General features: G+C 34.9%; 1 protein-coding gene across 1 annotated transcript; it reads left to right on the top strand.

Moving 5' to 3' along the window:
• Window positions 1-5741: 5741 nt before the first annotated feature.
• Window positions 5742-11488, top strand: LOC143909681 (U4/U6.U5 tri-snRNP-associated protein 1). The gene is made up of 14 exons (XM_077427775.1): window positions 5742-6297; window positions 8077-8259; window positions 8348-8480; window positions 8722-8833; window positions 8907-9152; window positions 9392-9589; window positions 9671-9790; window positions 9871-9961; window positions 10037-10164; window positions 10243-10404; window positions 10488-10593; window positions 10678-10849; window positions 10926-11151; window positions 11230-11488. Exons 1-14 carry the CDS (start codon window positions 6039-6041, stop codon window positions 11359-11361), a joined length of 2268 nt encoding a protein of 755 aa, XP_077283901.1. The 5' UTR covers window positions 5742-6038; the 3' UTR covers window positions 11362-11488.
• Window positions 11489-11624: the final 136 nt, after the last annotated feature.

Genomic DNA, 11624 nt, shown 5'->3' with positions numbered 1-11624 from the left:
ACCAACAAATACAGAAAATATTCTCGAGTATTTAGTAAATATTAATATGTAATATAAGACACATTGTACTATAGTAGCAGTGCATTTAATGGAACAGAAACTATTTATTTGCTTCTGTTTATTTAACTGATCTAATTTTCTTTGAAAATATTCTATGGGTTTAGCAACGTATACAGAATGCGTAGTTTCAGGGTGTCGTTTTAATTTACTTGGACTCGTATTGTCTGTAGCCGAAACATTCGTATAGAGCAATTGATCTTTCCAAGCTATCTACATATGTATGTCAATGTTATTTATAAAATTGTAATAATGTATGTTTCCGTTTTTTTAAATAAATAAACCCTAAATAAAATGTCGATTTCTATCGGTCGAAAAGATTTGTTATTTTGTATTTATTCCAAAATTAAAATTAGACCGTAGTGACTTTTTAGGTTGTCCCAATGCGTCACTATGCCCGGAAATAAAAAAAGAAAACAAAATAAATACAACTAAAAAATAATATGAACAAAAATACTAGAAATAAAAAATAATATGGGTCAATTAATAATGAAAATGATCATTTGACATCTCCACGAGATGGAGAACAAGTCAACGTCTACATATATTGGTATTTCATTGATAAAACCGGTTCCGTGATTACTGGTCACAAAGCACTGGTATATATTTCTATAACGGAACATCTGGCAGACGAAAAGTCCATCATACTAACGAGAACTTGAGTGCCAAATATTGCGTATTCACGATTTTAATGCCAAAAATTGTCTTTGTGACCACAGCAATGTGACTAATAATCCAATTACCGATAAATGCATATCGCGCATGATACTAGTGAGATTTAAAGACGTACGTTTGAAAACAGGTAAGAAAGGAAGATTCTAAAGCCCACAAACGAATTGAAAACTTCGGCACCTATTTGAACCTTTCCAACCCAACCATTTACGAGCAAAAAAATTGAAGGACAAAGGAAGACCCTTGTACGCATTACGACAGCCCCTATATACCAGATTTCCTCGAACACTAGAATTTGAGTAGACATATCCAATCTCCATAGAGCCATAAAATATTTTGAAATTTTATGTTTTTATAAAAGAAACTTGTTTCATTGTGAGGACTGTTAATCGCTCTTTATTCATTTCATTTCTTCCAAAAAACATCGTAATTGAAGATAAAGATAAAGGGAGGATTGTCGATTTCATGCAAATTTTATTCTTATTTTAGAAAAAAAATGACCACAAATTTTGTGCCAAAAATATTATTATTATACATTTCGACTAAATTCATAGTGTTGATTCCGATTCCGTAATAAGTTTTTTATTGGCTATTGTTTTTGAGATTTTTCAATTGATCGATGCCCAATACACACATTTTTTCTACCTTCTACACAAAGCTCTCCAAAAAATGTAAAAGAGACAGCACGTGCATCTTTGAACATCACTACAGTTTTATCAGACATAAAAAAGTAAGTATATTATAAAAAAATCTTGTTAAAAGCACTTCGCCATAAATTGTATGCATAGTGCCTAAAGGACGTATTAAACAAAAAAAAAAAGGACTTATTTTTTGCATGGATAATAGGGCGAATGGTCACTTTCATATTGTATACCTAGTCCCGGGGACATGCATTTCGAAAATATTATGAACTTAATGATTAATGAAATACTATGATCAATGAATACTAATGAGGTCGGTTATTTCTTATGTTACTTTTGAGTAGGATGGTCTAAGCCAGGAAAGGAATCGCTGTAATAAGTAGACACCGGAGCCTGAGGGGGCCGTGTATTCTTCAAAAGGTTGTAAATGCATTGTTAAAGGTTTGCCGAACAATGGATAGCACTGTGACTATCCTACCTCTAGTAATAAGCTACTTAAAAAAGGTTTTATGATTTCGAAGTAAGTACATATATTTTGTTTTGTTGAATTTCATGCTTTGGGCAAAATTCTTACAAGGTTCATCAATTAATTGTATATCAGCAGAATCGTTGATAAAATCTACAACGATTTGAGCACGTCGACAAGCAATGACACTTGAAATGAGATTTTAAAAGAAGCCGGCTCAAATTGGGGTTCCATCAAATGAAAACAATTATAGATCAAAAAGAGCTCAAACATTATCGAAAAAAAAGTCGAAATATTTTGTGCTGTCGACAACTGGTAAGATGACGGAAACATCGAATCTAACCAGTGAAGATTCAATTCGTATCAATTCAGGCCTACCCCTACCATACATATGTACAAATGTGTTCAAAGCACACAGGCGGAATAAGAAATAAGAATCAAAAAAATTATATTCCTTAAAAAATACGAAACAGGACATAGTACAAATCATACCATAGATGTAGAATTTATATCTATGTCTATGCATCGTACTTTTTAAAGTGCATTTGAGTTGTTTTATTGTTAGAGGTAGGATAACCAAGGTGCCGTTTATTGTTCAAATGTTGTAAATGCATTGTTAAAGGTTTGCCGAACCTTTTTTACAAAAAGTCGCGCCGATGCGATGCTACGCCGGCGCCGCTCTTCCGAGGCTGATGTCGGTTGGTGGGGCGGCGGGGGCATCGATGTGGTTGATGATACTCCGAGCTGGATCGTTAGTCGTTGTGGCTCGTGGAGGTGTTGTGGCACTGCCGCCCGTCCGGCGTGACGACGCTCGTGAGGACGGACGGGGCCTTGATGATGATGATGGTGCTGAGGTGGTGTATGTCTTGTGGTGCTGGATGACCGTTTTATGTGTACTGGATCGCGCATGACTCCACATCCAGCTGTCAAGATCGTCGTCTCATTCGCTCCCCCATTTTTATTAAGCACCTGTCATCGACGTTGTGGCTGGACTCCAGTCGGTAGGTAGGTAGGTAGCCGTGTCTGCTCGTTTATTGTCACCCGCGGGCCGCGGCGTGCTGTGTCGATGGCGATGGCGGCGCGGCGGGTAGCTTTCCCGCCTGGCTCGGCGAGGCAGGGATGAGCGGCATGCTGAATTAATCGAGGCTGCGTGGCTCGATGTCGGGGGTCACCAGTTATGGGGGATGAACGAATGAGACGACTGGCATGTTAATGCACATGTTTTATTTATGACAGCTGAAGGCAGTCAGTAGCTAGCTCCGAACACAATCGAGTTGGTCCCCACTCGCAGGAAGGCGACCAAACTCAACCATGTCGTATAGCGAGCCGCCACAGAACTATATCTAGTCCTGCTCAGAACTAAACGTTTTGGTTTTTTGTCTGTTTTTCTGCTTAGTTTTTATTGTGATTAAAATTTTCAACACTATGTATATCCCTTACACAATATTTATCCCAAGGTAAGATTATTGTACTATTCGCATGCATATATTTTTTATTTTGTCTAAAATTAAGTATCTTTTCTTTATAATAAAAATCATTTTATATGCAATGGTTCTTTTTGATAGTTGTTATATTATATATTCTCATTTTTAAGTAAGTTTTCAGTTAATAATAATATGGACGTATTTATTGAAAGCGGCCGATTTCGAAATAGCAACTAAATCTGTTACATATGATGTTTCTCTTCGAGTATTTTACATTTTATATCGTTTATCATTTATACATTTTATCGTTTTTTACTTTAATCAATCATTTGCTAAATTAAATATTGTTTATCGTAATATAATAATTTTATTTACCACATTGAAAATAGTCATATAATTTAATATTAATGTTCCATAGATGTCAGAGAGAATAAAAAGAGGTTTGTAACAAAAGGTCGTCCTGGAGCATATTATCTACGACAAAGAATAGACAAACTGAAAAACAATGAAAAACTGTATGATCCCCTTTTCCAATATTTAAAGGGTAAACGGACTACTAGTCATATGTGAACCAGTCACAGGACAACCAATCGCTCTAGATCGGTCACTCGTGATCACCCGTCACACTAAAACTGGTCACGAAAAAACTGGTCACACCCAAAAATTCGACCAATTTTTAATTTTTGGGTGTGACCAGTTTTTTCGTGACCAATTTTCGGGTGTGACCAGTTTAAGCGTGACGGATGATCACGAGTGACCGATCTAGAGCGACCAGTTGTCCTGTGACCGGTTCACATTTGACTAATAATCACCGAACCATTTAAAATATACATCGACATCAACCGTTATATAATACAGTATTCGAATTACCATTATCATCAGACCCGATTTCCAACCCGGTTACTCCAATTTCTGATCCAATTAATTCGATTTCTAGCCCGATCAATCCGACGCCTGTCCAGATAATTCCAATGCCCGTTTCGATTATTCCAATTTTTTATTCCATTTATTTGATTTTTGACCTGGTCCTTTCAATTGCTAAGCCGGTTATCCCAATATCTGACACGGTTAATCCAATTTCTAACCCAATTATTTCGATTTCTGGCCCAATTAATCCGATGCGTGATATGATTTTCCCAATATCTGCATTTAACGATAATTTTAATGTAAGCATAAGTGAGTCCGAACTAGATAAAACTTTTTTATCATCAAACGATTCAGGTATATGGCCAGCAAGTATTTCCGCACATGATGCACAAATATTAGTTGAACGGGGTCCATTTCAACTCATAGATATTGATTTCCAGCGTTCGATTATTTACAATGGTGCAAAATCGTTTAAATAATTTAACTTTAATTTCAATTGAAAATGAGATTTTAAATAAAATTGATATTAATTATACAATTAATGAATTTTCTCTTGTTAAAATTATAAAGCTACTCTTTTAATAAATACAACGTTTAAATAAATCTTTGACATTAATTTTGAAAGTCATCCAACTTTGATTAGACATATTTTTCCAATAGAATGTACGTTATAATTACATTTTTAAACACTCGTAAATGATGTTCACCCTTTATAAATTTACAAACAAACAGGTGAATTATACGTATAATCATATATATGATATCGCTATTCTGTGTGTCTGAGTAAGATAACTCTCGCCGTATTATAATAATAGTTTCGATTCCACATATGTACGTCACAGTTAAAACACTGCCAACAAAACATACGAATATAATACGAACAAAATAACAGATCAACAAAAACCGTCTATATATTCTGCTAGGCAAATTAGTCTCCGAGCATTAAGCGCCATCTATTGAAAATTTAATTAATTAAATTTTTCTATTGTTTATATGTATATAGGTACGGGTCTACCCCACGGGATCGAATGTGAAATGCACGAAAAACTGCTTCTTCTTGTTCTTGTTGTATCCTGCTCGCGCAAATTAAGTGAGTATGTACCGTTTACCATGCACCCTATTTTTTTGATCTTTCGACTTAAGATCTTTCGATTTTCGATCTTTGCCTTCCGATATTTACATTTCACATTCGATCCCGTGAGGTGCACCCATGTAGGTACATAGGTAGTTTTTACCTTTTTTTTTCACTGAACTGATTAAACACTGAACCGACACATTTCTTATAATTTTTTTCTAATTAATAACTTAATATGCCATAACCCATGCAATGATATTCCATGTAGTACAACACTAGTACAATATAATTTTGTGTACCTTTTTATTTTTTTGTAGATATATCTGTCTAAATATTGATAAATTTACAATTATTTATTTATTTATAAATGAATTTCCATATTTTACTAACTAAAACCTTTTCTATCAATTCCTGGTAAGGTTTCAGCTCCCACCTTCTCGTGGTCCTCAAAGGACGGATCTGTTAATATAAAGATGGTTAACACATTCACCGGTCATTCTGCAGACATCAACATTTCTGACAAAGAGGAGCTTTTATATAATATCAATAAGGTGTATACAAAATATATTTTCCACTTTTATTTTGATATAAGAAATATTTTGTTTGAGTCATTGGCATATGTGGGAATTTCTAATTGAACTAATTTAACATACGGAAAGTGACGAATTTAAGGTATAAAAATGAAGATACAACGTCGCATTAATGAATAATGATCGAGACCATCGCATAATGGGCGTAGTTTCGAGTGTTACGGGAGTCGTGCCAGTTCCGGTGCCCACTGCATAGTCAGAGCGCGGACGTGTCGGCGTCGCAGCAAACCGCAGATCGAATCGAGCATGGGGTCGAGTAAGAAGCACAAGCGATCGTCTCGGTCTCGATCTCGGTCCAGGTCGGAGTCCCGCACCCGCACCCTCACCCGCGCTCGGGATGCCCGCAAGAGGCGCCGCCACTCGCCTTCGCCCCCGGGACTCCCCTCGCAATCGCTGTCGCAATCGCAATCGCAATCGCAATCGCAGTCGCAGTCGCAGTCGCAGCCGCAACCGGAAGTGGAGCGCCGCCGCCACCGCAAGCAGCGCAGACGCAGATCCTCCGACGGTGAGCACTCGTTGCCAATATTGCCACTACTTTTGTTTACATTACCTCATTGCCGTCATGTGACGCCACACGACATAACCTCGACAGCCACCGCCCCAGATTTGCCAACGCCGAACACGTATTGTGGTCGAATCGTTGGCAAGTCTATTCTGTCGTCAGTTGGCGTCTTTGGACAGTTTAATGGCTGTTTCTGTTCCTCGTTTCAGACGGTGCAGACCACTGTGGATACCGAAAGTGTCGACCGGGGATTATAGATTTCACACAACACCATGAGGTATTCAACGCACGGCCACATTTTTATCAAATTATCTTTGGTTGGATTGGAAGACTTTTGAGTTGGTCGCTTGTTCGCTTCCTTAATGACTCGTATTGTATCCATTGATTTGGAAACGAATTAATACATTTTTGCTGTCGACGGGTTGGTTTGAAAAGGAATTGATACATGAACTACACCTGAAGCTTTCGTCGCTCACCATTTTAACGTGCACCCACCCAATATGCATGTGTCCAGGAGGCTGGGAACTGGGAAAAATCATTCTGAGCCTTGTGACAACTCGAAAGAAATTTTATAGAAAATGGACTTGATCGCCACGCGTTTGTAGAAAGCGCGCGCCTCAACGCCACGTATTTTCAATTTAAAAAAAACATACTTGTACTAATAATTAAATTATTTTAATATTTTTAACTCACATAATTGGTGAGCAGCAATCGATCCAACAAAAAAAAAACTTTTCCACAATAGATCAATAAAAAAAGGTGTATAACAAGTTACAAAGAAGGCTCGGGACAAACTAGTTATAATCAAAACAAATCAGCCGATTATCGCTAACACGTGTTTGCAATAAACGAAACACGTGTGTTAAAGTTGAACTTCAGAAAATTTGTTCAGTGGCTAGTGACGTACAGATGTCAGGGTAGACTTGGGTCGAAATCACACAGAGAGGCATGTGGCACGTGTTTTTTTAGGTACTCTTTATTATGCAAAAAAAACCCAAGCATGCTCATCCATGCCTGAAGTACGCAATCCCAAAAATCACCCCCTGCAGTGTTTTCGGTTATATTTTGTCCTTGTATTGATATAAGCTTGACAGTGATTGATAAACGGCTAATCCCATATTCGAAGAAATGTAGGAGAAACTAGTCGAAATAATAAGATCGTACGAATTAAGAATTTACTGGGAACGCACTTTCTAAACTCAAAGCCAAGACTGTTCATCTCAATGTGCTTTCGCCCTTAAGATGTAAATTTTTAAAGACATATTCGATATTTCATCTGTCACAGCAATTAAATCTCGGCACCTGCCACGTTTTCAATATGATTCGTCCACCCTCGAAATGAAGGATTATTAGTTGTGGAAATTTCACCATTTTGGAACTTGATCGCCATCACCATCAAAAGATTTGGAACTTGAAGGCAATTAAACTTTACACATGCATTCGAATGTAAATATCGTGCATAGAAACACGTTCATATTAGAAATATAATTTAACACTGTACTCATTTAATAATTAGATTTTTTAATTTAATATTATTTCACGCTTTGATTTCCCATTTAAATTTTTGAAAAATACACTTAAAAAAAATATAATAATTAAAATAATAAAAACAAGTAATGAAACTAAAAATATAGCGTCACTTAGTTGTATTTTTCATTCCAATGCATTTCTGTATGTGGATAAAAGTGAAAACCTGGCTGATTGTGAGATCCCAATTTTTGGGGTGATAAATGACCCTAAATCTAGGGTAATAAATAACCCAAAATTTTTCTATCATTTTAGTTGAAGAAGTCCCTGTCGATTCTCATCTAGTATCACCGGCTCCAGAAAAAAGATCAAAACATTCTGAATCAGATCAAATTGCGTCTGGATCTAAATCAGACTCATTATCGATAGATGAAACAAATCGTCTACGTGCAAAATTGGGACTTAAACCATTGCAGTTGACGGAAGACACAAGTGCTGGTAATTTAAAAATTTTAAAAGCATTCTAAACAAATTGGTTTTACATTTTTTTCAATATATATATATATTTTTTTTTTTTTTTTTTCAGAGGATGGCAAAATTAAAGATGATTTGGGAGAATTTTATCATAAACCAGCTGATAATATTGCAGCCAAGAAAAAACAAGAAACTCTAAGAACAAAAATTTCTGAAAGAAAAGAGAAGAGACTGTTGGAACAAAAGTAAGAGTTTTTTTTATTTATTTATATTTATTATTTCGTTCCGGTCAAATCATTCAGACAAGGTTTCTTCTTTATCGATGAATTTTCCTTAAAATTTTGACCGAGATTATAAATCTTCACATGGTCACTTGACAGTGATGTACTGTACAAGTATTACCCAGTGAAGAAACAATGTTTTAAAATCTATTATTGTTTTTATATTTAAAAAAAAAATCTTATTTCAAAACCTACTATTTTTTAGATTATTGACTACTACAAACTTAGCTGATTCTGATGATGAAGATGGTGATGCTGTTGCATGGGTGAAAAAAAATCGAGAAATCATTAAACAAAAAGAAGACGCTGCTAAACGAGTAAGTCTTTTCTTATATAATACCTATTTTTTTTACATACTTTTCTTACTTACTATTTTATATCTTTAAATAGGCAGCAATTTTGGATGAATTGGATGCAGAATTTGGTGTCGGAGAGTTAGCTGCGGAAGAAGAGCGTGGTGATCGTAGAAATGCATACACTGCTCAATCTTTACATGGATTGCGTGTTTTGCATGACACAGATGCTTTTGAAGAAGATAACAAAGTTATTCTGACACTAGAAGATCGTGAAGTTCTTGATGAGGGAGATGACGTTCTTATGAATGTCAATATGAAAGATGATGAAAGATATAAAAAGGTATATCAACATTACTTTATTTTATTTGTTTGTTATTTGGGCAAAATTTTATTAAGGAAATGTGTTTAAATTGCACCTTTTATCTGAATATTTGGCCCAAGAAAATCGTCTTCACATGGTCACTTAACAGATTTTTATACTGTATAAGTATTACCCAGTGAATAAACAAAATATTTAATTTTTAAAAGTTGGACTTAATTATATGACATTTGGAAACTTACATACATTTTCGTTTGCAGAGTAATGAGAATAAAAAGGCATCTAAAACTGGTTACAATCCTTTCGAGGGTGCAGATGATATCGAACTTCTAGGAGTAAATCGTGAGATAAATATTCTTAGCAAATACGACGATGAGATCAACGGTGAAAAAAAGCCTGAAGGTTTCGTAATTGGTGATGAAGATCAAGAAGAAGCCAGAAAGTTTAAAAAGATGATGGTTGGTATAATTTTTAATCTTGCATTATTAAAATACATTTTTTTTTTTTTTTCACCTCGAATTTGCATCATTTTCTTGCAGATAAGAGAAAAACTATCTTCAAAACGTGTAGAATCTTTGGTACTACCTGATTTAAAAATTGCCTCTGAATATTACACAGAAGACGAAATCAAAGCCAAGTTCAAAAAAACAAAGAAGAAGGTTCGCATTGATTTATGTTAAAAAATATTAAGTATGTCTATTGATTATTTATATATATTGAATTTTTACACACTTCACAGGGGAAAATAAGAAAAAAACCAAAGATTGAAGATGATGGCTCTGACATAGAAGTTATTGAAGATAATGACGTTATAATCACAGATGACACTGGTAACCTTTTTTTTTAATCATGTAGTTTCCTAAAAATAATTTATCTTTATCATTCTATTATAAAACTTTTTACAGACATAAAAGTTAACTTTTCCATTCTGAAACCTGAGGTTGAAGAAGAAGAAGAAGAAGACAATGAATTAGAATTAGCACTTGCTAAAGCGAGAAAACTTAAATTGGCGGAACAACAGAAATTGCCCAAGGTTCTTTTCTTTATTAATTTTCTTTATTGAGTTTTTTTTTTTAAGTTATTCTTTATTAAGTTTTTTTTATTATTTCAGTTTGAACATATAGTAGCTTCGATAAAGGAAGAAGTTGAAGAAACTGAAGAATTTACTGGTGGTATAGTTTTAGATAGCACAGCAGAGTTCTGCAGAACTCTTGGAGATATTCCTACTTATGGTCAGGCTGGCAACAGGGATGTTGACGCTGAGGAGTTAATGGTATTTTTTTTTTTTTTTTTAATACTTTTTTCACGCCCAAGTGAAGTTTTATCATAATTTTAACCATGTATTTTTTATATTAGGAATTGGAACGATCTGTAGAAGCTGAGATGGCAGAAAGTGATAAAGCTGAGGGTGCTTGGAATTCAGTGGATACTGAAACTGAACAACAAGTTGATGTTACAAGAGGTAAATACATCGATAAATTGTTACGTACATATTTATAGCTTTTTGACGATTAATTTATTATTAATACGTATTTGAATTTTTTAGATGGAGGTGGTGCTTTGGCAGCAGAACCTGCAGTTGGTGCAGGTTTAGCAGGAGCTTTACGTTTAGCTCTGAGCAAAGGTTATTTAGAAAGAGGACGTGAAGCTCGAGCTGCTCCTGCTGGTCTTTCCCACTTGCGTGCACATCATTATTCAATTGATGACAAAGCTCACGGGTAAGAATATATATTTAGATTATATGTGATCAATGTTAAGCTTGCATTTCTAACTAAGGTTATTGTATAATTTTAGGGAGGACGAAAAATTGAATCGCAGGGAGCGTGGCTATTCAGGGCCCACTTGTGAGTTCAGGGAAAAGGACGGTTTTCGTCCTAATGTTAAGTTAGATTATGTCGATGACGATGGTAGACCATTACCACCAAAAGAAGCATTTCGTTATCTCTCTCACAAGTTTCACGGTAAAGGCCCTGGAAAAAATAAACAAGAAAAACGTATCAAACAAAATCAACAAGAGGGGGTATGTTAATCATTTCTTGTGAATTGGAGTTCTTCGAAATTTTTATTTTGATTGTTTTTTTTATTATTTTTATTACAGCTTATGAAAAAGATGAGCTCTACAGACACACCCTTGGGAACCCTGGCACTTTTGCAAGCTCGTCAAAAAGAAGCACAAGCCGCTTTCGTTGTTCTGAGTGGCGCAAAGCAACCACGTGCCGCTGCACCATAATTTTTATGTCTATATATCTTGTAAAAGTGTCTAAAAAAGTATTAAACAAATTTTAAATAACTAGTTAAGTACCTGATCTAAATTAAATATATGTATAGTTTAATCCAGTTTATATAATTTGATCAAATTATGTAACATTTAAATTTAAGTAATGAATGTGTAATAAAATAATTTAAGACTACTCGTTTTTATTTTAATTTAAAAAATTTATATATGTCTTGAAAATGGCAAAGTTGACATTCTAGCGAAAAAGGCAATTTTAT

This window comes from Arctopsyche grandis, chromosome 3 (assembly GCF_051622035.1).
Source record: "Arctopsyche grandis isolate Sample6627 chromosome 3, ASM5162203v2, whole genome shotgun sequence".
Lineage (NCBI taxonomy): Eukaryota > Metazoa > Arthropoda > Insecta > Trichoptera > Hydropsychidae > Arctopsyche > Arctopsyche grandis.
This window is presented reverse-complemented; position numbering and strand designations above follow the sequence as displayed.